Source organism: Oncorhynchus mykiss, chromosome 2, assembly GCF_057628025.1.
Source record: "Oncorhynchus mykiss isolate SJ-2025 chromosome 2, ASM5762802v1, whole genome shotgun sequence".
NCBI lineage: Eukaryota > Metazoa > Chordata > Actinopteri > Salmoniformes > Salmonidae > Oncorhynchus > Oncorhynchus mykiss.
Window position 1 is genome coordinate 100,152,281 of NC_143023.1, and position 22,927 is coordinate 100,175,207.

General features: G+C 46.4%; 1 protein-coding gene across 2 annotated transcripts in view; it reads left to right on the forward strand.

Annotated features, from left to right (window-relative positions):
• The window catches only part of LOC110502593 (unconventional myosin-Vc), a 54,155-nt gene that overhangs the window by 22,853 nt on the left and 8,375 nt on the right, over window positions 1–22,927 (forward strand). For both annotated transcript variants that reach the window (XM_090214120.1, XM_090214127.1), the window contains exons 13-32: window positions 1,493–1,615; window positions 1,879–1,962; window positions 5,667–5,798; window positions 6,033–6,130; window positions 7,105–7,191; window positions 7,418–7,529; window positions 7,829–8,040; window positions 11,861–12,026; window positions 12,155–12,301; window positions 13,572–13,830; window positions 15,268–15,331; window positions 17,128–17,308; window positions 17,770–17,863; window positions 18,615–18,678; window positions 18,780–18,860; window positions 20,877–21,151; window positions 21,260–21,323; window positions 21,571–21,727; window positions 22,279–22,363; window positions 22,464–22,562. In XM_090214120.1, the coding sequence (XP_090070246.1) occupies window positions 1,493–1,615; window positions 1,879–1,962; window positions 5,667–5,798; window positions 6,033–6,130; window positions 7,105–7,191; window positions 7,418–7,529; window positions 7,829–8,040; window positions 11,861–12,026; window positions 12,155–12,301; window positions 13,572–13,830; window positions 15,268–15,331; window positions 17,128–17,308; window positions 17,770–17,863; window positions 18,615–18,678; window positions 18,780–18,860; window positions 20,877–21,151; window positions 21,260–21,323; window positions 21,571–21,727; window positions 22,279–22,363; window positions 22,464–22,562 (2,584 nt within the window). The remainder of the gene's footprint in view (window positions 1–1,492; window positions 1,616–1,878; window positions 1,963–5,666; window positions 5,799–6,032; window positions 6,131–7,104; window positions 7,192–7,417; window positions 7,530–7,828; window positions 8,041–11,860; window positions 12,027–12,154; window positions 12,302–13,571; window positions 13,831–15,267; window positions 15,332–17,127; window positions 17,309–17,769; window positions 17,864–18,614; window positions 18,679–18,779; window positions 18,861–20,876; window positions 21,152–21,259; window positions 21,324–21,570; window positions 21,728–22,278; window positions 22,364–22,463; window positions 22,563–22,927) is intronic.

Below are 22,927 nucleotides of genomic sequence, written 5' to 3' on the forward strand. Positions count from 1 at the left end.
ATAGAAGCTGTTTTTCAGTCTCTCCGTCCCAGCTATGATGCACCTGTACTGACCTCGCCTTCTGGATGATAGCGGGGTGAACAGGCAGTGGCTCAGGGTGGTTGTTGTCCTTGATGATCTTTATGGCCTTCCTGTGACATCGGGTGGTGTAGGTGTCCTGGAGGGCAGGTAGTTTGCCCCTGGTGATGCGTTGTGCACCACCCTCTGGAGAGCCCTGCGGTTGCGGGCGGTGTAGTTGCCGTACCAGGCGGTGATACAGCCCAACAGGATCTTCTCGATTTGTAAACGTTTGGCCACCTGGGGACAGCCCGTCAGGAATTCCAGGACCCAGTTGCACAGGGCGGGGTTCAGACCCAGGGTCTCCAGCTTAATGATGAGCTTGGAGGGTACTATGGTGTTGAAGGCTGAGCTATTGTCAACGAACATTATTCTTACGTAGGTATTCCTCTTGTCCAGATGGGATAGGGCAGTGTGCAGTGCGATGGCGATTGCATCGTCTGTGGATCTATTGGGGCGGTAAGCAAACTGGAGTGGGTCTAGAGTGGCAGATAAGGTGAAGGTGATATGAACCTTAACTAGTCTCTCAAAGCATGATGACAGAAGTGAGTGCTACGGGGCGATAGTCATTTAGTTCTTCGGTACAGGAACAGTGGTGGCCATCTTGAAGCATGTGGGGACAGCAGACTGGGATAGGGAGAGAGGGAATATGTCCGTAAACACGCCAGCCAGCTGGTCTGCGCATGCTCTGAGGACGCGGCTAGGGATGCCGTCTGGGCCAGCAGCCTTGCGAGGGTTAACATGTTTAAATGTCTTACTCACATCGGCCACAGTCCTTGGGAGCGGGCCGCGTCGGTGGCACTGTGTTATCCTCAAAGCGGGTGAAGAAGGCATTTAAATGTCTTACTCACATCGGCCACAATCCTTGGGAGCGGGCCGCGTCGGTGGCACTGTGTTATCTACAAAGCGGGTGAAGAAGGCGTTTAGCTTGTCCGGAAACAAGACGTCGATGTCCTCGACGTGGCTGGTTTTCCTTTGTAGTCCGTGATTGTCTGTAGACCCTGCCACATACGTCTAGTGTCTGAACCATTGAATTGCGACTCCACTTTGTCTCTGTACTGACATTTTGTCTGTTTGATTGCCTTGCGGAGGGAATAACTACACTGTTTGTATTCAACCATATTCCCAGTCACCATGCCGTGGTTAAATGCGCTGGTTCGCGCTTTCAGTTTTGAAATTATGCACGCTCTAGAATGCCCTTCAAGCCAATCAGAAACAAGTATTCAACATTGCCATGGTATAATTAAGCAATAAAGAGTGAGGGGGTGGTGTATGGCCAATATACCACAGCTAAGGGATGTTCTTATGCACGACGTAATGTGGAGTGCCTGGATACAGACCTTACTTGTGGTTTATTGGCCGTAAACCACAAACCCTTGAGGTGCCTTATTGCTATTTGCTTATTCTCTCTCTCTCTCTCTCTCTCTCTCTCCAGTTCCCCCAGGGTACAGATCAGAACTGGCTTCAGAAGCTGTATAACTACCTGGTTGACAACCCTCTGTTTGAGAAGCCCAGGATGTCTAACGAAGCCTTCATCATCCAACACTTTGCTGACAAGGTACAGTCACACTCCATGTCCCTTTTATATTACAGTGGAACTTAGCAGGGTTGGACTGAATTCCATTTCAACTCAGTCATTTCAGGAAGCAATTGGAATGTCAGTTTACTTCCTGAAGTGACTACATTTCAATGGAATTCACCTCTGCTCATTTTACATCCAATTTATTCTTAAATTATTTATTATTTATTATTTTTTGTTCACCAATTACATACCTCAAATCTGTGGCTTTTGCTTTGAAAATCTGTGTTGCGCCAATACAGGTAGAATATCAGTGCTGGGGCTTTCTAGAGAAGAACAGAGACACTCTGTATGAAGAGCTGATAGACACCATGAGAACCAGTAAGGTATGGACTGACCTCTCCCTCTCAGTGTGTTTCATAACATGCTGATAGACACCATGAGAACCAGTAAGGTATGGACTGACCTCTCCTTCTCAGTGTGTTTCATAACATGCTGATAGACACCATGAGAACCAGTAAGGTATGGACTGACCTCTCCTTCTCAGTGTGTTTCTCAACATGCTGATAGACACCATGAGAACCAGTAAGGTATGGACTGACCTCTCCTTCTCAGTGTGTTTCTCAACATGCTGATAGACACCATGAGAACCAGTAAGGTATGGACTGACCTCTCCTTCTCAGTGTGTTTCTCAACATGCTGATAGACACCATGAGAACCAGTAAGGTATGGACTGACCTCTCCTTCTCAGTGTGTTTCTCAACATGCTGATAGACACCATGAGAACCAGTAAGGTATGGACTGACCTCTCCTTCTCAGTGTGTTTCTCAACATGCTGATAGACACCATGAGAACCAGTAAGGTATGGACTGTCCTCTCCTTCTCGGTGTGTTTCTCAACATGCTGATAGACACCATGAGAACCAGTAAGGTATGGACTGACCTCTCCTTCTCAGTGTGTTTCTCAACATGCTGATAGACACCATGAGAACCAGTAAGGTATGGACTGACCTCTCCTTCTCAGTGTGTTTCTCAACATGCTGATAGACACCATGTGAACCAGTAAGGTATGGACTGACCTCTCCTTCTCAGTGTGTTTCTCAACATGCTGATAGACACCATGAGAACCAGTAAGGTATGGATTGACCTCTCCTTCTCGGTGTGTTTCTCAACATGCTGATAGACACCATGAGAACCAGTAAGGTATGGACTGACCTCTCCTTCTCGGTGTGTTTCTCAACATGCTGATAGACACCATGAGAACCAGTAAGGTATGGACTGACCTCTCCTTCTCAGTGTGTTTCTCAACATGCTGATAGACACCATGAGAACCAGTAAGGTATGGACTGACCTCTCCTTCTCAGTGTGTTTCTCAACATGCTGATAGACACCATGAGAACCAGTAAGGTATGGATTGACCTCTCCTTCTCAGTGTGTTTTAAAAAAATGTTTTTACTCTGTTTAAGTTTTGAACATACACACACACACACAGACAAGACAAAGCAATATCAATAATATACTCAACTAGAAAAAAATACAAATAAAAATACAAATAAATAAATAGCTTTAAAGATACCATACTTTAGACAAGTTAAACACACCGGGCAGAAGGCTACAGAGGTTAAAGGGCAATCTATAGTACAGGGACAGAGCAAACACCTCACCATTGTTCCTGTAAACAGTCAAGGGATAAGGGTGGAGAAATGCAACCACTCAGAGAGTCATGGCCACAGACCGACCATCCACTGGACAAAAAAAAAGTTTACAATGCTTTAAAATAAAAAAATAAAATGATTATTCATGTAGGTGTGAACAAAATGTAAAAATAACTGGGAAAAACAAGCTCACACTTCAGTCTCTGCCCGGGCAAGATGAACAAGGCATCTGCGGACCACAATCAATAAGCACATGGACCTTAATGCCCCCCCCCAGCAAAAACACAGAGAGAAACTCCCCCAACCCTTAAGTCACAGACTTATTTTAGTATTAATTGGAAAGCCATCAGAGGATGGACTGTTTAAAGTAAGACCGGAATGGAGCCCAAGCCTCATCAAACAGTTTGGGGTTCCCACGTGAATTTAATTTAATTTTTTCTAGTTTCAGAGAGCACAACACATCCCTCACCCAATATTTATAAGATGGGGGAGCTGCCATCTTCCAGTTCTGTAGTATTAGCCGTCTAGCTAAAAGAGTTGTATAAGCAACAGTGTCCGACTGGATTCTTGATAGATAGGGGGGGTACCCATGGGCAGTACTCCAAAAAGGGCTGTAAGGGGAGACGGATCTATTACAGTGTCATATATATATCAGAGAAACATTTTAATATTAATTCCCAGAAACCTGACAGTTTATGACAGCCCCAAAACATATGCAACAGTGTGGCTGGTTCCACCTTACATCTGACACAGGTAGGATCAAAATCAGAGAATATTCTTCCAAGTTCGGCCCCCGACCAGTGGATACGGTGAACCACCTTGAATTGAATGAGGCTGTGTCTAGTGCTAAAAGAGGACGAGTGCACCCTGTGCAGCACAGATTCCCAGGCGTCTTCCCCAAGTTCCTCCCCCAAATCCTTTTCCCATCGAGTCTTTAAAGGCACCAAAGAAGGGTTCTGTAAGTCATGAATGATTGCATATACATCTGAAATTGCGCCTCTAGGAAGCTTGTTCAGCTCCAAGATGCTCTCTATAGCTGTATTCGCAGGCCTATTGGGAAATCCAGGTGTGTTAGCCCTGACAAAGTTTCTAGTCTGGAGATAGCGGAAAAAGTGGGATTGGGGGAGATTGAACTTTTCCTGCAGCTGAGAAAAAGAGGCAAATGTATCATCAAATAATAATTGGGCTAGCGAGGAAAGGCCTAGTGAGTGCCAAATGCCAAAAGCCCCATCATTCAAAGATTGAGGAAATAAAATGTTCTGATTGATTGGGCCTGATAGAGAAAAGCCTCGGAGGCTAAAGGCTAAACGGAACTGATTCCAAATTTTAAGAGACTGCTTTACAATTGGGTTGGCACACCTTTTGCCTAGGGACACTGGGGGAGACGAGCACAGCACAGAGGAAAGTGCTGCAGGTTTACACGATTCAGACTCCATCTGGACCCAGAGTGGTCTAGGGCCAGTAGGATCAGTCTGCAGCCAGTACAGAACGGCTCTGAAATTTGCAGCCCAGTAGTATGTCTGAGAATTTGGTAGTGCTAAACCCCCCAATGACCTAGGCTTCTGTAAATGTTTTCTACCAATCCGTGGTACCTTGCCATCCCAAATAAAATGCATGAATGTTTGTTCCAGTGAAATAAAAAAAGATTGTGGAATAAAAATGGGTAAACATTGAAATAAATATAAAAATTTGTCCAACACATTCACTTTAATGACATTAATCCTTCCGATAAGAGAAAGGGGTAGCGAATTCCAAAAAGTAAAAGATTGTTTCAATCTGTCTGCTAGAGCAACAAAGTTTTCCTGAAACAAATTTGAATATTTCCTTGTCACTTTTACTCCCAAGTAAGTGAATTGATCCCGGACAATCCTAAACTGAGAATGCCCAGATCGGATGTGAAATGGCTAGCTAGTTAGCGGTGGTTCTGAGGTAACGGATGTGAAACGGCTAGCTTAGTTAGCGGTGGTGCTGAGGTAACAGATGTGAAATGGCTAGCTAGTTAGCGGTGGTGCTGAGGTAACGGATGTGAAACGACTAGCTTAGTTAGCGGTGGTGCTGAGGTAACGGATGTGAAATGGCTAGCTAGTTAGCAGTGGTGCTGAGGTAATGGATGTGAAACGGCTAGCTTAGTTAGCGGTGGTGCTGAGGTAAAGGATGTGAAATGGCTAGCTAGTTAGCGGTGGTGCGTGCTAATAGTTTTTCAATCGGTGACGTCACTCGCTCTGAGACCTTGGAAGTAGTGGTTTCCCTTGCTCTGCAAGGGCCGAGGCTTTTGTGGAGCGATGGGTAACGATGCTTCGTGGGGTGACTGTTGTTGATGTGTGCAGAGGGTCCCTGGTTCGAGCCCAGGTATGGGCGAGGAGAGGGACGGAAGCTAAACTGTTAAACATACTGGACTGTTATGTATGACTCATTCTATTCCCTGACACCTATCAGTTTCCTCTCCTGGCCAACTTCTTCCTGGAGGAGGAGCCAGGCGGAGTGGGCAGTAAAGGCATTAAAGTGAGGCCTGCCCGACCGGGGGTGAAGCCAACCAATAAGAATCTCAGGACCACCGTGGGTGAGAAGGTAGGTGACCAATCATGTTTACATCGCTTAGAAAATAAACCAATAAACACAAATAGAATTACGATACTTATCATTAAAACAACATATTGTACAGACTATTTTTTTTTTTAATTGTCAAATGAAAGTCATTTAGCCGACCACCTTTCTTGTTATTGGTATGTGTAATAGAGCTTGGACCTTGTGACAAGTCTGTCTGTATCCTCTCTATGTATGTGACACTGTTTTTCCTTCCAGTTCCGCAGTTCTCTGTACCTGCTGATGGAGACGCTGAACGCCACCACTCCTCACTACGTACGCTGCATCAAGCCCAACGAGGAAAAGATGCCATTCGAGTAAGTAGGCCCGAGCACGGTACCTACTTGATACTCTACGTCCGTCGGGATGAGGTCATTTAAAAACCGCAAACGATCTTCTGCTACTGTAGTCTGTGTTGTCACTGTGCCCTGTCCCATGAGAGATCAGTCTCTTACGAGCTCTGGACTGTATTTGTAGTTTAATATTGCATGATGTGTAAAATGGGGCTTGAAATCTGTGGCAAGACTCCCGTACTTCGGTCTCTTCAAAGGGTTCCTTCTGAAGTCTTTGTGTGTTGGGGGTGTTTCTCAATACGTCTTCTTGATATCCCGGAGTGTGTCTCGGGGGGTGTTTCTCAATACGTCATCTTGATATCCCGGAGTGTGTCTCGGGGGGTGTTTCTCAATACGTCATCTTGATATTCCGGAGTGTGTCTCGGGGGGTGTTTCTCAATACGTCATCTTGATATCCCGGAGTGTGTCTCGGGGGGTGTTTCTCAATACGTCATCTTGATATCCCGGAGTGTGTCTCGGGGGGTGTTTCTCAATACGTCATCTTGATATCCCGGAGTGTGTCTCGGGGGGTGTTTCTCAATACGTCATCTTGATATCCCGGAGTGTGTCTCGGGGGGTGTTTCTCAATACGTCATCTTGATATCCCGGAGTGTGTCTCGGGGGGTGTTTCTCAATACGTCATCTTGATATCCCGGAGTGTGTCTAGCGGGGTGTTTCTCAATACGTCATCTTGATATCCCGGAGTGTGTCTCGGGGGGTGTTTCTCAATACGTCATCTTGATATCCCGGAGTGTGTCTCGGGGGGTGTTTCTCAATACGTCATCTTGATATCCCGGAGTGTGTCTCGGGGGGTGTTTCTCAATACGTCATCTTGATATCCCGGAGTGTGTCTAGCGGGGTGTTTCTCAATACGTCATCTTGATATCCCGGAGTGTGTCTCGGGGGGTGTTTCTCAATACGTCATCTTGATATCCCGGAGTGTGTCTTTGTCTCGTCAGGTATGACTCTAAGCGGGTGGTCCAGCAGCTGAGGGCGTGTGGAGTCCTGGAGACCATTCACATCAGCGCTCAGAGCTACCCCTCCAGGTGATCCTAAACCAGCATCCACCCCTCCATACTTCCGACAGTAACACAGCAGTGAAATCTACGGGCCAGTTTCCCCGAGTACAGCTTAATCAGTCCTGGACTAAAAACTGACTAGAGAATCTTTGCTGAAAGTGCTTTTTAGTCCAGGACTTTTGTCTGTGTCCCGGGAAACCGTCCTTACAAGCTTAACCTTTTGTATTAACTGAACTGTGTTCTGATTGGTCAGGTGGACCTACATAGAGTTCTACAGCCGGTACAGTATACTGATGAGCCAACAGGAGCTGGTTCTCACCGACAAGAAGCAGACTTGTAGGACCGTGCTGCAGAGGCTGATTCAGGTGAGGGTTGAACGTATACAGGAGAAAGGAGTCAACCCCCCCCCCCCCCCCCCCGTCCCGTCCCGTCCCCCGCCCCCCCCCCCCCCGTCCCCCTGATTGCTTTTTATAGCACTCTTCTGTGTCCTTAACTTTTAGAATATTAGTTGAACGTCTCCCGTTGACATCGATGAAAAGGCAAGAGTTGTGCTTTAAAACACAACGCTGAACTGTCTCCTTGGTGAACCTGTTGAGGCGTATATCCAGGTCCATCTGTTCTTTTTATATAAAGCTCCTTTTTGCAAACCGCTTTCCCCTCCCAGGACTCCAACCAGTACAAGTTTGGCCGGACCAAGATCTTCTTCCGAGCGGGTCAGGTGGCGTACTTGGAGAAGTTGCGATTGGACCGTCTCCGAGGGGCGTGTGTGACCATCCAGAAGCATGTGAGGGGGTGGAGCCACAGGAGGACGTTCCTCCGTATGAGGGAGGCGGCCATCATCCTGCAACAGTACGTCCGCGGACAGAGACGGATACGGTGAGTGTCTTCACCACCACTACAACAGACAGTAGACAGAGACAGTGAGTGTCTTCACAACCACTACAATAGACAGTAGACAGTAGACTGATACGGTGAGTGTCTTCACAACCACTACAACAGGCAGTAGACTGATACGGTGAGTGTCTTCACCACCACTACAACAGACAGTAGACAGAGACGGTGAGTGTCTTCACCACCACTACAACAGACAGTAGACTGATACGGTGAGTGTCTTCACAACCACTACAACAGGATGGACGGACGGAATGTATTCAGACCCCTTGACTATTTCCACATTTTGTTACGTTTCAGCCTTATTATAAAATGTGTGAAATCGTTTTTCCAATCAATCTACACACGATACCCAATAATGACAAAGCAAAAACACATTTTTATACTTTTGCTAATTTATTTCAAATAAAAAACTGTAATATCACATTTACTTAAGTATTCAGGCCCTTTACTCAGTACTTTGTTGAAGCACCTTTGGCAGTGATTATAGTCTTGAGTCTTCTTGGGTTTGACGCTACAAGCTTGGCACACCTGTATTTGGGGAGTTTCTCCCATTTATTCTCTGCAGATCCTCTCAAGATCTGTCAGGTTGGATGTGGAGCGTCGCTGCATAGATATTTTCAGGCCACTCAAGGACATTCAGAGACTGAAGCTACTCCTGCGTTGTCTTGGCTGTGTGCTTAGGGTCATTGTCCTGTTGGAAGTAGAACATTTGCCCCAGTCTGAGGTCCCGAGCGCTCTGGAGCAGGTTTTCATCAAGGATCTCTCAGTACTTTGCTCTGTTCATCTTTCCCTCGATCCTGACTAGTCTCCTAGTCCCTGCCACTGAAAAACATTCCCACAGCATGATGCTGTCACCACCATGCTTCACCGTAGGGATGGTGCCAGGTTTCCTCCAGACGTGACGCTTGGCATTCAGGCCAAAAATTTCAATCTTGGTTTCATCAGACACGATAATCTTGTTTCTCATCTGAGAGTCTTTAGGTGCCTGTTGGCAAACTCCAAGAGGACTGTCATGTGCCTTTTACTGAGGAGTGGCTTCCGTCTGATTGGTGGAGTGCTGCAGAGATGGTTGTCCTTCTGGAAGGTTCTCCCATCGCCAAATAGGAACTCTGGAGCTCTGTCAGAGTGACGATCGTGTACTTGGTCACCTCCCTGACCAAGGCCCATCTCCCCCGATTGCTCAGTTTGGCCGGGCGGCCAGCTCTAGGAAGAGTCTTTGTGGTTCCAAACTTCTTCCATTTAAGAATGATGGAGGCCCCTGTGTTCTTCGGGACCTTCAATGCTGCAGGAGTTTTTTGGTACCCTTCCCCAGATCTGTGCCTCGACACAATCATGTCTCGGAGCTCTACGGACAATCCCTTCATCCTCATGGCTTGAGTTTTGCTCTGACATGCACTGTCAATTGTGGAACCTTTTTATATAGACAAATCATGTCCAATCAATTGAATTTACCATGGGTGGACTCCAAACAAGTTGTAGAAACATCTCAAGAATGATCAATGGAAACAGGATGCACCTGAGCTCAATTTTGAGTCTCATAGCAAAGGGTCTGAATTCTTTTGTAAATAAGTGTTTTTCTGTTTATTATTTTTAGTACATGTGCAAAAATGTTTTCACTTTGTGGGGCATTTTGTGTAGATTGATGAAGGACAAATGTTAATCCACTGTAGAATAATGCTGTAACAAAATTTTAGAAAAGGGGGAAGGGGTCTGAATAATTTAATGGTACGGTCCTAAACTGTAATGGTACGGTCCTAAACTGTAATGGTACGGTCCTAAACCAACACTAGACACTATGGAACACAATACAATGTATGTATCAGATGCTCAACATGCTCTGCTCACTCTTACTGTAATGGTACGGTCCTAAACTGTAATGGTACGGTCCTAAACCAACACTAGACACTATGGAACACAATACAATGTATGTATCAGATGCTCAACATGCTCTGCTCACTCTTACTGTAATGGTCCGGTCCTAAACTGTAATGGTACGGTCCTAAACTGTAATGGTACGGTCCTAAACTGTAATGGTACGATCCTAAACCACACAAAAGCAACACTAGACACTATGGAACACAAAGCTTTTACTATCTCATCCTGGAATATACAAGGTCAGAGGTCATCTGGCTTTGGCCTAAAGAGCAGGAACCTGGACTTCTTTAAAGAAAGACAGTCATCCTACAAGAAACATGGTATAGACGAGACAGACCCACTGGCTGGCCTCTAGGTTACAGAGAGCTGGTAGTCCCATCCAGTAAACTACCAGGTGTGAAACAGGGAAGAGACTCAGGGGATATGCTAATCTGGTATAGAGCAGACCTAACCCACTCTATTAAATTAGTCAAAACAAGAACATTTTACATCTGTCTAGAAATGATCTCAACAGAGAAACATTTCTCATGTGTGCTCCCTACAACATTTACCCCAAATATAATCCCCATACTTTAACAATGACAGCTTCTCCATCCTAGAGGGGGAGATCAATCATGTCCAGGCCCAGGGACATGCTAGTGTGTGGCGACCTAATTGCTAGAACCGGTCAAGAACCTGACACACTCAGCACACAGGGGGACAAAAACCTACCTGGAGGTGACAGTACTCTCTCCCCCATATGCCCCCCCTAGACACAACTACGACAACAAAAACGGGTCACAACTCCTGCAGCTCTGTTGCGCACACTGGGTCCGTACATAGTCAATGTTGGGCTTCGAGGAGACTCGTATGATAGATACACCTACAGCTCATCTCTTGGCAGTAGTACTGTAGACTACTTTATCACTGACCTCAACCCAGAGTCTCTGAGCGTTCAGTCAGCCCACTAACAGATCACAGCTAAATCAGTCTACCTGAACAGAGCAATACTCAATCATGAGGCATCAAAGCCAAAGGAACTGCACAATATTAAGAGATGCTAATGTATAGATGGAAGGAAACTAGTGTGGAAACCTACCAAAAAAACAATTAGGCAACAACAAATTCAATCCCTTTTAGACAGCTTCCTGGACAAAACATTTCACTGTAATAGTGAAGGTGTAAACTTGGCAGTAGAAAGACTAAACTGTATATTTGACCTTTCAGCTTCCCTATCCAATCAAAATATTTAAAGCAGGCAACCTTACAAAATTAACAATAATGACAAATGGTTTTTATGCAAAATGCAAAAACCTATCCAACCAAAAACATAGAGACCCAGAGAACCTGAGCCTCGGCCTTCACTATGGTGAATCACTAAAACAATACAGAAATACACTACGGAAAAAGAAGGAACAGCAGCATGTCAGAGTCCATGGAATCGAACCACTTCTGGGGAAAAATGGAACACACTAAACAAACAACCGAACGAAGAGTTATCTATCCAGAATGTAGATGTGTTGGTAAACCACTTCTCCAATCTTTTTGGCTCTATAACAAAGAACAAACAGAAAAAACATATACATGATCAATTACGAATCTTAGAATAAACTATTAAAGACGACCAGAACCCACTGGATTCTCCAATTACATTGACAAAAAAGCCCATCCAACCCAACCCAAAAAGGCCTCACTGCAATGCAGTGCCCTAGACCACTGCGCCACCCGGGAGGCCATACTTAAACTCTTTTAACATCATTCTCAGCTCAGACATCTTCCCCAATATTTGGAACCAAGGATTGATAACCCCAATCCACAAAAGATGGTAGTTATCACATGCTGTTAGCCTCTTCTTCTTTTCACCCTTCCTTCTCCTCCTCCCTTGGCATTGTGGGAATATTGAGATCCGTATTAGAAGGATCGTGGTCGTCTCTCCCCGTCTCTCCAGTAAATCGGTGACGGCTGCAGCGTTGAAGCAGGGCTGGGCTGCTGTGGTCATTCAGAGGTACTGGAGAGGTCATCTCACCAGACAGATCTTTAGAATGGTCCGGTCCTCCTCAATCGTCATCCAAGCCTTCACTAGAGGCTGGATTGCCAGAAAACGCTATAAAAAGGTATTGTGCTGTGTCCTATCTGAAATAAGTGTTGATAGCTACAGCTAAATCAAATCCATCTACCAACTGAGACCGCATTGGGAATTTGACTAAATTTTATTAATGCGTCTCTGTGTGTCAACTCTCAGATGGTGGAGGTGCAGAAAGCGCTGATCTTACAGAAGTACGCCCGGGCGTGGCTCGCCAGGAGACGCTTCCAGACCCTGCGGCGCCTGGTACACAACGTGCAGCTCTCCTACCGGTGCCAGCAGCTCAGGAAGAAACTGGAGGATCAGGTTAGAACCCCCCCCCCCCCCAAAAAAAAACAGTACAACACTGACCTGGAAGAGGTGGGGTGGAGTCTTGTTGGAAGAGGTGGGGTGGAGTCTTGTTGGAAGAGGTGGGGTGGAGTCTTGTTGGAAGAGGTGGGGTGGAGTCTTGTTGGAAGAGGTGGGGTGGAGTCTTGTTGGAAGAGGTGGGGTGGAGTCTTGTTGGAAGAGGTGGGGGGGAGTCTTGTTGGAAGAGGTGGGGGGGAGTCTTGTTGGAAGAGGTGGGGTGGAGTCTTGTTGGAAGAGGTGGGGTTAGTGCGGTGGAGTCTTGGAAGAGGTGGGGTTAGTGGGGTGGAGTCTTGGAAGAGGTGGGGTGGAGTCTTGGAAGAGGTGGGGTGGAGTCTTGGAAGAGGTGGGGTTAGTGGGGTGGAGTCTTGGAAGAGGTGGGGTTAGTGGGGTGGAGTCTTGGAAGAGGTGGAGTCTATCTTGTGTTGGTGTAACAGAGAACGTACTGTAAACTCACTCCACAGCTAACTTGAAATGGAGCAGATGGTGTTGTTTTCTATAGCTCAATCAGTTCGCACGTTGTGGCGGCGGCGAGGTAGAGGACCCTGGTTCAAGCCCGGTCAGAGGCATGTTCAGGGAGGCAGCGCTATATGCTAAGCTAACACACTGATGCCGGTTGAGACCAGGATCTTATTTTATTTATCCGTTAAGGTAAGTTGACTGAGAACACGTTCTCATTTGCAGCAACGACCTGGGGAATAGTTACAGGGGATGAATGAGCCAATTTGTAATTGGGGATTATTAGGTGACCGTGATGGTTTGAGGGCCAGGTTGGGAATTTAGCCAGGACACTGGGGTTAACACCCCTACTACTCTTACGATAAGTGCCATGGGATCTTTAATGACCTCAGAGAGTCAGGATACCCGTTTAACGTCCCATCCGAAAGACGGCACCCTACCCTGGGGTATTGGGATTTTTTTTTTTTAGACCAGAGGGAAGAGTGCCTCCTACTGGCCCTCCAACACCACTTCCAGCATCTGGCCTCCCATCCAGGAACTGACCAGGACCAACCCTGCTTAGCTTCAGAAGCAAGCCAGCAGTGGTATGCAGGGTGGTATGCTGCTGGCAAGGATCTTGTTCTGGTCTCGGTACAACAGGCCTGGGATAAATTTTCTGGTCTGGGTCTTAGTCTCAGCTCATGATCTCTGACCAGACCATAGTGTTTAGTCTTTAACTCGTGTGGTCAAGAAACACCACTGTATAGCATTTCTTTGATGTCTGTCCTTCCAGGGCAAAGAGAACTGTGGGTTGCTCGAGAGGCTGACAAGTCTGGCCGGTGCTCACGCCCAAGGTCTCGACAAGCTGCACAGTCTGGAGGCCCAGCTGGGGAAATCAGCCACTGAGAAGGCTTCGCTAGAGGAGCGAGAGAAGAAGAGCAAGGAGGACGCCGCCAAGACGATCGCCCAGCTTCAACAGGAAAAAGACGGGTTCATCGTGCAAAAACAGGACTTGGAAAAGAAGCTTGCAGATACAGCAACAGAGATGAAAGGTAAAGAGGAAGGAAATGATGGCTCAGATTGTTCTCTCTTTTTAAACCTCGTAAAAAAAGGTGGTCTGTAGTCTAGTTCAGGATTGCACTGGCATGTATGATCTTGGTCCACCGAGCTGGATAACACTGTTGCTATGGATTAGGACCGGGCTATCGATAGTGTCAGATATCGAAGATAATTAAGAGCCCTCGTCGATGGTGACGACATCCTATTTCAACTTTACCGGCACCACACCGTAAAGAGCGTCAATAAATGTTATAAACAATTTACAGAATGCAAGAGTAGAGCAAAATGTCATTTTTTTTTTCTCTCTCTCAATGTCAATGATTTTCGCCACGTAACTGACTCCATTTTAAAAGCCTCATTTTGTATTTTTCGTCCCCTCAATTTGATATGAATATGACTTCAGTTTTTATGCATGCTGGCTGGCATTCTCCCTCCGTGCTACTTCATGATCAAACAACACATGTATCAGACCGTTTGAAATTGTTTTGAATAAGCTAGGACATAATAGGCTGATGGTAATAATGAGAGGTAAAACAACCAATAGCAAGAGAGAACAATTGAACAAGCAGTTTTTTATTTTTTTAACAAAGCTTTACAGTTGAGCAAAGCTTAGTGTGTTATAGATGCATGTATCCCTCTTCCTTGCCGTTGTGAACCAAAAAAAAACAACCAAAAAACGAATCCTACTAAAGCTAAAGTTACAAAGATTTTTTTGTTTCTTCCCCTATTCTAATAAAGTGGGTAATGTCCTAAAGTTGCAGTTTACAAATGGGAACCATTTTGAAAGTCAGTCTCTCTATCGGCCATTTTCTATCACCGCTTGATTTTGAAGGATAATTATTACAGGTAACAAGTAGTGAAATTGAGCAAACATATGAAGATGGGAAATGTCGAATGAGAAGTCAAAAGACTTCTAAAATAAACTGTGTGTAGAGTAGGCCTATTTCCATAGCCTACTATTAGCAAGGTAGGCTACAACCGATCTACAACTATAGAAGCCTAGACCTACAAATTTGAATAAATGAATAATCAGCCAGTTGTGGGGGACAGCAGAGTTATGTGCTCTTCAGCCGGGCCCTTGATGATTTTACAACCGTCCGTCCGTCCGTCCATCCGTCCGTCGAGACACACACACCTCTTTCGTGCCACAGCTCCAACAGAGGCGACTAAAAAAAAAATTGTTAGCTCCAAAATATATTTAGTCATGAAGCCTCTCGTCCCTCCCGGAGCATGTGAGCTTGCGCTAGCTGTCTTTTTAAAAGGTATTTCTTGCCAATAAGGGGCGATACCATCTTTATATCACCATGTTTTATGGGTACTTAATCACGATTGGTCACAGAGGTTGACATCACCCAAACCTACAAGTATGGGTCCAGAATATTATCCCCTTATAGTCATTTTATACTGTGTTTCACTTCTTTAATTTCTAGACGGCTTCGATCAAATCAAGACGACTCTGAAAGAAGATCTGGAACGAGAAGAAAGATTGAGGAAGTAAGAGTTGCTTCGTGTACCTATAACGTTTTTTTTAACTTCTGAGCTGAGCCGAGCTAAACCAAGCTAAGCTGTACTGGGCTGGCCTGGTTACTCATCCACCATAGTAGCAGGAACAGTGGGAATATCTGAGCCAGTCTAGTATGGGTCAGGTCCAGTAATGGTCAGGTCCAGTAATGGTCAGGTCCAGTATGGGTCAGGTCCAGTATGGGTCAGGTCTAGTAATGGTCAGGTCCAGTAATGGTCAGGTCTAGTAATGGTCTAGTAATGGTCAGGTCTAGTAATGGTCAGGTCTAGTAATGGTCAGGTCCAGTAATGGTCAGGTCCAGTAATGGTCCAGTCTAGTATGGGTCAGGTCCAGTATGGTCCAGTCCAGTATGGGTCAGGTCTAGTAATGGTCAGGTCTAGTAATGGTCAGGTCTAGTAATGGTCAGGTCCAGTAATGGTCCAGTGTAGTATGGGTCAGGTCCAGTATGGGTCAGGTCCAGTATGGGTCAGGTCCAGTATGGGTCAGGTCCAGTAATGGTCCAGTCTAGTATGGGTCAGGTCCAGTAATGGTCAGGTCCAGTAATGGTCCAGTGTAGTATGGGTCAGGTCCAGTATGGGTCAGGTCCAGTATGGGTCAGGTCTAGTATGGGTCAGGTCCAGTAATGGTCCAGTCTAGTATGGGTCAGGTCCAGTAATGGTCAGGTCCAGTATGGGTCAGGTCCAGTATGGGTCAGGTCCAGTATGGGTCAGGTCCAGTATGGGTCAGGTCTAGTAATGGTCCAGTCTAGTATGGGTCAGGTCTAGTATGGGTCAGGTCCAGTATGGGTCAGGTCCAGTATGGGTCAGGTCTAGTAATGGTCAGGTACAGTATGGGTCAGGTCTAGTAATGGTCAGGTACAGTATGGTCCAGTCCAGTAATGGTCAGGTCCAGTATGGGTCAGGTCTAGTAATGGTCCAGTACAGTATGGTCCAGTCCAGTAATGGTCAGGTCCAGTAATGGTCAGGTCTAGTAATGGTCAGGTCCAGTAATGGTCAGGTCCAGTAATGGTCCAGTCTAGTATGGGTCAGGTCCAGTATGGTCCAGTAAAGTATGGGTCAGGTCCAGTATGGGTCAGGTCCAGTATGGGTCAGGTCCAGTATGGGTCAGGTCCAGTATGGTCCAGTCCAGTATGGGTCAGGTCCAGTACAGTATGGGTCAGGTCCAGTACAGTATGGGTCAGGTCCAGTATGGTCCAGTACAGTATTGGTCAGGTCCAGTATGGTCCAGTACAGTATGGGTCAGGTCTAGTATGGGTCAGGTCCAGTATGGTCCAGTCTAGTATGGGTCAGGTCCAGTATGGTCCAGTCTAGTATGGGTCAGGTCTAGTAATGGTCCAGTACAGTATGGGTCAGGTCCAGTGTTGGTCAGGTCCAGTATGGGTCAGGTCCAGTATGGGTCAGGTCCAGTATGGGACAGGTCCAGTATGGTCCAGTACAGTATGGGTCAGGTCCAGTGTTGGTCAGGTCCAGAATGGGTCAGGTCCAGTATGGGTCAGGTCCAGTAATGGTCAGGTCCAGTAATGGTCAGGTCCAGGATGGGTCCAGTCCAGTATGGTCCAGGTCCAGTCCAGTATGGGTCAGGTCCAATATGGTCCAGTATGGTCCAGTCCAGTATGGGTCAGGTCCAATATGGTCCAGTCCAGTATGGGTCAGGTCCAATATGGTCCAGTACAGTAATGGTCAGGTCCAGTATGGGTAAGTACAGTGTTGTTCAGGTCAGGTCCAGTATTGTGAAAAGGACACGATATTTATCTAGTTTAGTTTCTCAGGATTGCAGAGAACAACCTTGACCTGCAGAAGGAGGACCATGAGAAGGAGGTGGAGATTCTGAGGGAGGAGAACAGGAGGCTGAAGGAGGAGAGAGTCCGCCTGCAGAGACAGACGGAGGAGGGGGCGCAGGTCAACACTGATCTACAGGACCAGGTCATACAGCTCACCAAGCACGTCAAGGTGAGGTAATTTGGTCGTATAGCTCACCAAGCACGTCAAGGTGAGGTCATTTGGTCGTATAGCTCACCAAGCACGTCAAGGTGAGGTCATTGGTCGTACTGCTCACCAAGCACGTCAAGGTGAGGTCATTTGGTCGTATAGCTCACCAAGCACGTCAAGGTGAGGTCATTTGGTCGTATAGCTCACCAAGCACGTCAAGGTGAGGTCATTGGTCGTACTGCTCACCAAGCACGTTAAGGTGAGGTCATTTGGTCGTATAGCTCACCAAGCACGTCAAGGTGAGGTCATTGGTCGTACTGCTCACCAAGCATGTCAAGGTGAGGTGATTGGTCGTACTGCTCACCAAGCACGTCAAGGTGAGGTTCAAAGGGTGAAGGATTACTTGACTGATGTATTGATTGATGGATGGATGAATGTATTGATTGGTTGGTTAGTTCATTGATTGATTTTCTTCTTCCAAGGTTATACCTGAGTTACGGAAGGATCTTCATAACCTCCAAACCCAGAGAGATGATCTGGACCGGAGAATGAAGGGGCAGTCAGAAGAAGCGATAGGTACAGTAGGTCTACTCGGTTAATTCACACTACTGTGCCCTATACTGTCCTGGTTACCCATCCACCATAGTTGCTGATGCAGTGGAAAGGACAATGTGAAAAGAAAATATCCGAGCCGGTCCAGTACAGTGTAGGTCAGATCCAGTACAGGGTGGTCCAGTACAGGGTGGTCCAGTACAGGGTGGTCCAGTACAGGGTGGTCCAGTCCAGGGTGGTTCAGGTCCAGTACAGTGTAGGTCAGGTCCAGTACAGTGTAGGTCAGGTCCAGTACAGGGTGGTCCAGTACAGGGTGGTTCAGGTCCAGTACAGGGTGGTTCAGGTCCAGTACAGGGTGGTTCAGGTCCAGTACAGGGTGGTTCAGGTCCAGTACAGGGTGGTTCAGGTCCAGTACGGGGTGTGTCAGGTCCAGTGTTGTTTAGGTCCAATACAGTGTGGGTCAGGTCCAGTATGGTTCCGGTCCAGTATGGTTCAGGTACAGTACAGGGTGGTTCAGGTCCAGTATGGTTCAGGTCAGGTACAGTGTGGTTCAGGTCCAGTACAGGGTGGTTCAGCTCCGGTCCAGTACAGGGTGGTTCAGGTCCAGTACAGGGTGGTTCAGGTCGGCATGATAGTGTGAAAAAAGGATGAAGTGCTTCCAAAAGGTTTTGTTGCCAGGCCGTGATCGTTTTGTCGTCAGGCCATGATCGGTTTGTCGCCAGGCCATGATCGGTTTGTCGCCAGGCCGTGATCGTTTGTGACTCTTTTCCTATAGCTAAGATGAGTGTGATTACAAGACAACTTCTTGGTGGCGTGATGGAAGAGGAGGTCATTTCCAGGTAGTGTAATCTCTATACATATGTAACTATATATTATTCTCTATACATATTTGGGACAATGATAGGTTCAATCCAGTTTACACATGTTTTTTTGTTAAAAGGTTGGCCTCCGATGGGCCAGAACAGATATATGAAGCTGGGGATCTGTTGACGGCTTTTGATGGGCTGCAGAAAGCTACCAGGTCTGACACGTTTGGTTTTACCCCATCCACTCTGGATCTCTACATTAACCTGGTCCCAGATCTGTTTGTGTTGTCTCCACAAACCCCTACTGGTCCCAGATCTGTTTGTGTTGTCTCCACAAACCCCTACTCGTCCCAGATCAGTTTGTGCTGTCTCCACAAACCCCTACTGGTCCCAGATCAGTTTGTGCTGTCTCCACAAACCCCTACTGGTCCCAGATCAGTTTGTGTTGTCTCCACAAACCCATACTGGTCCCAGATCAGTTTGTGTTGTCTCCACAAACCCAGATCAGCTTGTGTTGTCTCCACAAATCCAAACTGGTCCCAGATCAGTTTGTGCTGTCTCCACAAACCCCTACTGGTCCCAGATCAGTTTGTGCGGTCTCCACAAACCCCTACTGGTCCCAGATCAGTTTGTGCTGTCTCCACAAACCCCTACTGGTCCCAGATCAGTTTGTGCTGTCTCCACAAACCCCTACTGGTCCCAGATCAGTATGTGCTGTCTCCACAAACCCCTACTGGTCCCAGATCAGTTTGTGCTGTCTCCACAAACCCCTACTGGTCCCAGATCAGTGTGTGCTGTCTCCACAAACCCCTACTGGTCCCAGATCAGTTTGTGCTGTCTCCACAAACCCCTACTGGTCCCAGATCAGTTTGTGCTGTCTCCACAAACCCCTACTGGTCCCAGATCAGTTTGTGCTGTCTCCACAAATCCCTACTGGTCCCAGATCTGTTTGTGCTGTCTCCACAAACCCCTACTGGTCCCAGATCTGTTTGTGCTGTCTCCACAAACCCCTACGGGTCCCAGATCAGTTTGTGCTGTCTCCACAAACCCCTACTGGTCCCAGATCAGTTTGTGCTGTCTCCACAAACCCCTACTGGTCCCAGATCAGTTTGTGTTGTCTCCACAAACCCAGATCAGCTTGTGTTGTCTCCACAAATCCCTACTGGTCCCAGATCAGTTTGTGATGTCTCCACAAATTCCTACTGGTCCCAGATCAGTTTGTGCTGTCTCCACAAACCCCTACTGGTCCCAGATCAGTTTGTGCTGTCTCCACAAACCCCTACTGGTCCCAGATCAGTTTGTGCTGTCTCCACAAACCCCTACTGGTCCCAGATCAGTTTGTGCTGTCTCCACAAATCCCCTACCCGACATAATGTTAGCACTGCTACTATGTGACATAATGTTAGCACTGCTACGTGACATAATGTTAGCACTGCTACTACGAGACATAATGTTAGCACTGCTACGTGACATAATGTTAGCACTGCTACTACGTGACATAATGTTAGCACTGCTACTACGTGACATAATGTTAGCACTGCTACGTGACATAATGTTAGCACTGCTACGTGATATAATGTTAGCACTGCTACGTGACATAATGTTAGCACTGCTACGTGACATAATGTTAGCACTGCTACTACGTGACATAATGTTAGCACTGCTACTACGTGACATAATATTAGCACTGCTACTACGTGACATAATGTTAGCACTGCTACGTGACATAATGTTAGCACTGCTACGTGATATAATGTTAGCACTGCTACGTGACATAATGTTAGCACTGCTACTGTAAGGATTCACATGGCCGTTCTGCCCCAATGTGAGGAATAAACCTTACTGAGTGTTAAGAAAATAGACATCTCTATTTCACACGGTGATCATTTGATGTCCAAGGCTAGTGAATTAAGGTGTTTGTCTGTCTGACACTGGTTGTTTGTCTGTCTGACACTGGTTGTTTGTCTGTCTGACACTGGTTGTTTGTCTGTCTGACACTAGTTGTTTGTCTGTCTGACACTGGTTGTTTGTCTGTCTGACACTGGTTGTTTGTCTGTCTGACACTGGTTGTTTGTCTGTCTGACACTGGTTGTTTGTCTGTCTGACACTGGTTGTTGGTCTGTCTGACACTGGTTGTTGGTCTGTCTGACACCGGTTGTTGGTCTGTCTGACTGTGTGACTTGTTTGTGACTGTGTGTGAGTGTTTTGTCTGTTCGTCTGTCTGCCGGCAGAGTGCTGGAGAGAAAGCAGAAGGAACAGAAAGAGGTCTCCGACAGCCAGATAGAGGGGCTGACGTTCAAGGTGGAACACCTGCAGAACGAAAACAATCAGCTGCAGAAACTCTTCCAAGAAAAAATGTCTGTCAACGACAGCATCGGCCAGGAAGTGACCAGGCTGAACCAGGAAAACATGGTCATACCTGAACTGAAGCAGACGGTGTCAGAGCTACAACGACATAAACAGGAACTGGAGGAGCAACTGGAGGAGCAGACCAGAGGGATGACAGGTAGACACAGTACACTACACCATCACTTCGGCCTCTAGGTTCGGGGTCAGTGTCATTGTTATCCAGTCAACTCAGGAAGTCATTACAATCATTTCTCTTTTTTTTTAGAAAAAATTGAGGAGATATCAAAAAAGCTTCAGATGAATGTTGAAGAGGAAGCCTCCCAACGCAGGTACGGTTGTACATCCTCAAGCCCTGAAATCATATAACAATATTCCATTGTCTACAGATGCTTTTATCCAAAGCGACTTGCAGGACAGTGAGTGCATACATTTACACTGTGTATGTATCAATCCCAACGGGAATTGAACCCACAACCACTATCTCGACATGCTAGCACCACGCCCTTACCAACTGAACCACAATCAAGCCGTCATTACTATTCTGATCTCAACTGACCCCCTAACCTCTCTGTTCAGGCTGTTGGAGCAGCATGAGCAGGTGGAGCGGGAGAAGGAGGAGGTGGAGAGGAGGGTGGAGGAGCTGGAGGAGGTGCTCAGGAGACAGAAGAACACGGAGACCGAGGCCAAGACCAGATTCACTCAGGAGGCATCACGACTCACTGCAGAGAACATGGTGTGTGACTGACTGACTTTGTTTGTTTGTGACTGTTTGTTTGTTTGTGACTGTGAGACTGACTGTGAGACTGACTGTGAGACTGACTGTTTGTGTTTTAATGACTGTTTGACTGACTGACTAACTGTTTGTGTTTGACTGACTGACTAACTGTTTGTGTTTGACTGACTGACTGTTTGAATGACTGTTTGACTGACTGACTGTTTGTTTCTGACTGACTGTTTGACTGACTAACTGTTTGTGTTTGACTGACTGTTTGACTGACTGTTTGTGTTTGACTGACTGTTTGTGTTTGACTGACTGTTTGTGTTTGACTGACTGTTTGTGTTTGACTGACTGTTTGTGTTTGACTGACTGTTTGAATGACTGACTAACTGTTTGTGTTTGACTGACTAACTGTTTGTGTTTGACTGACTGTTTGTGTTTGACTGACTGTTTGTGTTTGACTGACTGTTTGTGTTTGACTGACTGTTTGTGTTTGACTGTTTGACTGACTGTTTGAATGACTGTGTGTGTAATTCAGTCCTTGTGATATTTACGTTTAATTCCAGGACTTTGAAGAACAGCTCGACATGAAGGATCGGTTGATAAGGAAGCTGCAAAATAAAATCAAGAGTCTTCAAACATCCGAGAAAGGTAACATGATTATGCACTGACAAAGTAAACTTCTGGTACATTCCATCTATCATTTGATATTCAGCTCATTTCCTGTTTCTTTTTGTGGTTTCTTCCTCAGCCAATCAAACGCCAGCGCCCACTATTCCCAAAGAATACCTCGGAATGTTGGAGTACAAGAGGGAGGATGAACCCAAGCTCATTCAATACATAATTCTGGGTAATGAACACGTCACCATTCTGGGTACCGAACACGTCACCACTCTTGTTGGAGTTGACGTCGTTTTTAACGTATCGCATGACCCCAGAGGTCTACGTGGCCTAAGAAAAATAGATCACACGAACCTGAGAGGATGAACTAACAACTGGTTCTCACTATGAAAGTGTGACATGTCAAACAGCAGCAGCAGTATACAGGGTTTGGCTCATGTCTCTAACTGGGTTGTGTTCATTAGGCATCAAATGGAAGAAAGACTGAAACAGGGAGGGACTACCTGCACTTGTCCAATAAGGAATGCCCTTGTTTTTTTATTTTTTTTAAATATTTTTTTTGCAAAAATCTTTCCGTTGTGTGTCCTTAACACC